The 2,620-nt window shown below is 72.8% G+C and overlaps 1 protein-coding gene across 1 annotated transcript in view; it reads right to left on the bottom strand.

The window, feature by feature from the left end:
* Window positions 1-1,863: 1,863 nt before the first annotated feature.
* The window catches only part of EMIHUDRAFT_436915 (putative endopeptidase Clp), a 4,359-nt gene continuing 3,602 nt past the window's right edge, over window positions 1,864-2,620 (bottom strand). The window contains exons 3-4 of the mRNA XM_005766762.1: window positions 2,232-2,274; window positions 1,864-2,079 (exon numbers count right to left, since the gene is read on the bottom strand). Of these exons, the coding sequence (XP_005766819.1) occupies window positions 1,978-2,079; window positions 2,232-2,274 (145 nt within the window). The 3' untranslated portion in view covers window positions 1,864-1,977. The remainder of the gene's footprint in view (window positions 2,080-2,231; window positions 2,275-2,620) is intronic.

The following is a 2,620-nucleotide window of genomic DNA, read 5'->3' as shown; positions in this document are numbered from 1 at the left end:
CGCCGTCGCTTTGGGGTCGGGACGACCCGGCGGCCGCCTTGGGGGCGTCGGGCCCCAGCCAGGCGCGAGAACTAGGGCCGAGATCGCGCCGAGATCGCGCCGAGATCGCGCCGAGAGACTCTCGGCATCCCTCCCAAGACCTTTCCCGGAGCTTTCCCGGAGCTTTCCCGTAGGGCGCGGAGTCAGCCTCCTCTCGCCCGCCGCGGCGGCGCCGCCGCCGAGCGGCGCCGGCTCCAGCGCGGCGCACGCGTCGGCCATGCCGCTCGGCATCGCCGCGCAGGCAGGCATCGCCGCGCGGGCGGGGGCGGGCGAGGGGCCGCTCTTGCGCCGCCTCGAGGCGGTCGGCGGCGGCGGCGGCGGCGGCAGTGGCGGCGGCGGGCTTGACGGCGGCGGCCCGGCTGACGGCAGCGCGAAGGAGGCTAGGCTGAAGAGCGCGATGCAGTCGAGCATCGCCGGCTGGGGCTACCGGCCGGTCGAGGCGAGGGGCGGCGGGGCGGCCGTGCCGTCGCTCGCGCGACTGATGGAGGAGGAGGAGGACCGGCGCACGCAGCAGCAGCAGCGCGCGTCCGAGCAGCCGCGGCCGCAGCAGCGGCAGTGCCCTCCGCCCCAAAGCCGCGCCGCCGCCGGCCCCCTACCGCACGGTACCCGAACCCACCCTCCCCCAAGCCGCGCCGCGGCCGGACCCACCGCCAGCGCAGCCAGCATCCCGATCCTCCACTTCGTGCCGCGCGCCGCGCCGTCCGCCGCGCCCGCCGCGCCGCCCGCGCCCTGGAGCGCGTCCGCATCGGAGCCCGCGGCTGCCTCCGACAAGCCAGCGGCGGCGCCAACCCCGCGGCTGAGCGACATCTTCGCCGAGCAAGGCGAGCAAGGCGGTCACGCGCCCCCGCCCGCGGGCGCCGCCGCCGCCGCCGCGACGCCGTCAAGAGAGACGCCGCCGAGGCACGGCGGCGGAGGGCGTGGCCGGCCAAAGTTCAAGCCGCTCGACGCCGCCGACGTCGCCGCCGCCACTCCGCCGCGCTCGCGGCCGGCGCCGTGGAGCGTCGCCTCACCCGATGGCGGCGCGGCGCCGCCTCCGTCCCGCTCGCCTGCGGCGGCTTCCGCTGTCGCAGATCTTTGCCCAGCAGCCAACGGGCGGGGGGCGGCGGCGCGAGGAGCGCCCGGCCGAATCGACCCGGTGGGGGATGCTGCCAGAGGGGCCGCCGCCCCTGCCGGCCCGGTCCAATCCCGGCGTTTCTCGGCGCTATCTTGACGCATCTCGGCGTGCTTTGGCGCTCTCGGCCGCTCCTCGGCGCATCTCTGCGCACACCGGCCGACCCTTGGCACATCTCGGCAATCTCACAGGTGCCCGTCGTCTCGCTCGCCGCCATCTTCTCAGAGGAGTCTGCGGCGGACGTCGAGGCCGCCGAGCTCGCCGCCGCCCTCGCCGCTGTCGAGGCGGCCGAGGCGGCGGCGGCGGGGGAGGAGTCCGCGGGGGGCGGGCGGGCCGGCGCAGCGGGCAAGGGACCCTCCAAGGCTCGCGCTAGAGGCGGGCGCGGCAAAGGAGGGGGCGCAGCTGGTCGCCGCGGCCGCGGTGGCATCGACAACAACAACAGCGGCGACAATAGCGGCGCGCCGAGCACCAGAGCCAAGCAGGGGCAGCCGAGGGGCGGGGGCAGAGGCAGAGGCCGCGGAGGAGGCCGCGGCCGGCCCGTGGCGGCAGTCGTTCGGTGACTGGCGGCACCTCGCGATGAGACTCGCACAGTGTGGCGCCGGCCGCCGCGATATCCTGTCGAGCGCGAGAGCGTTCGTGTACAATTTTGTGCCACACACGTCGCCGCCGGGGCAAGCGATGTGTGTGGACTCCGCGAGCCTTGTGGCTGTGTGAGAACAGCGAACAGATTATACATTTCAAAGAAGAGTGCCCCAGTTGCCACACAGCAGTGCCAGTGCGGCAGAGTGGCCAGTGCTAGACTCGCTCTGCCAGTGACACCACAAACTCTACGCGTCAGCAGCGTTGTCGATTGACGTGATAATGCGGTCGATGAGCCCGTACTCGAGCGCCTCCTCCGCCGACATAAACTTGTCGCGGTCGAGGTCCGCCTGCAGGGAGGGGCGAGGAGGGGTTCGGGTGAGCCAGGAAGGAGGCGACGGCAGCGGCGGCGGCGGCGGAGTGGGCGGCGGCGGAGACGGCGCCGGCGGGGAGGCCGGTGGGGCGGGCGACGACGGCGGCAGGGGCGAGCGTGGGGCGGAACCTCGATCCTCTCTTGCGTCTGGCCCGTCATCGTCGAGTAGAGCCTACGGGAAGGTTCGAGGAAGGTTCTGGGGCGGGCGCGTGGACGTGATGGCGTCGTACGAGTGAGACAAGGGGGGGGGGGGGGGGGGGAACAGGGTGGAATGGGGTAGGAAAGGTGGAGGAGGGATTTGAAAGGGGCCAATTGAGGGGTAATTGGGAAGGGTGAAAAAAGAAGGGCACGGGTGCCAAGAGGGCCCGGAGGTGGAAAGGGTGTAAAAAGAAGTGGAGGGGGTTGCAAAAGGGGCCGGAGGTGGAAGGGTTGTGAAAAAAGTTGAGGGGGTGCCAAGAGGGGCCCCCGACGAGCTGCCCCTTAATTTTGAGAATCTGCCCGGCCTCCATGCGGATTTC

Source organism: Emiliania huxleyi (assembly GCF_000372725.1).
Source record: "Emiliania huxleyi CCMP1516 unplaced genomic scaffold EMIHUscaffold_50, whole genome shotgun sequence".
Lineage (NCBI taxonomy): Eukaryota > Haptophyta > Isochrysidales > Noelaerhabdaceae > Emiliania > Emiliania huxleyi.
This window is presented reverse-complemented; position numbering and strand designations above follow the sequence as displayed.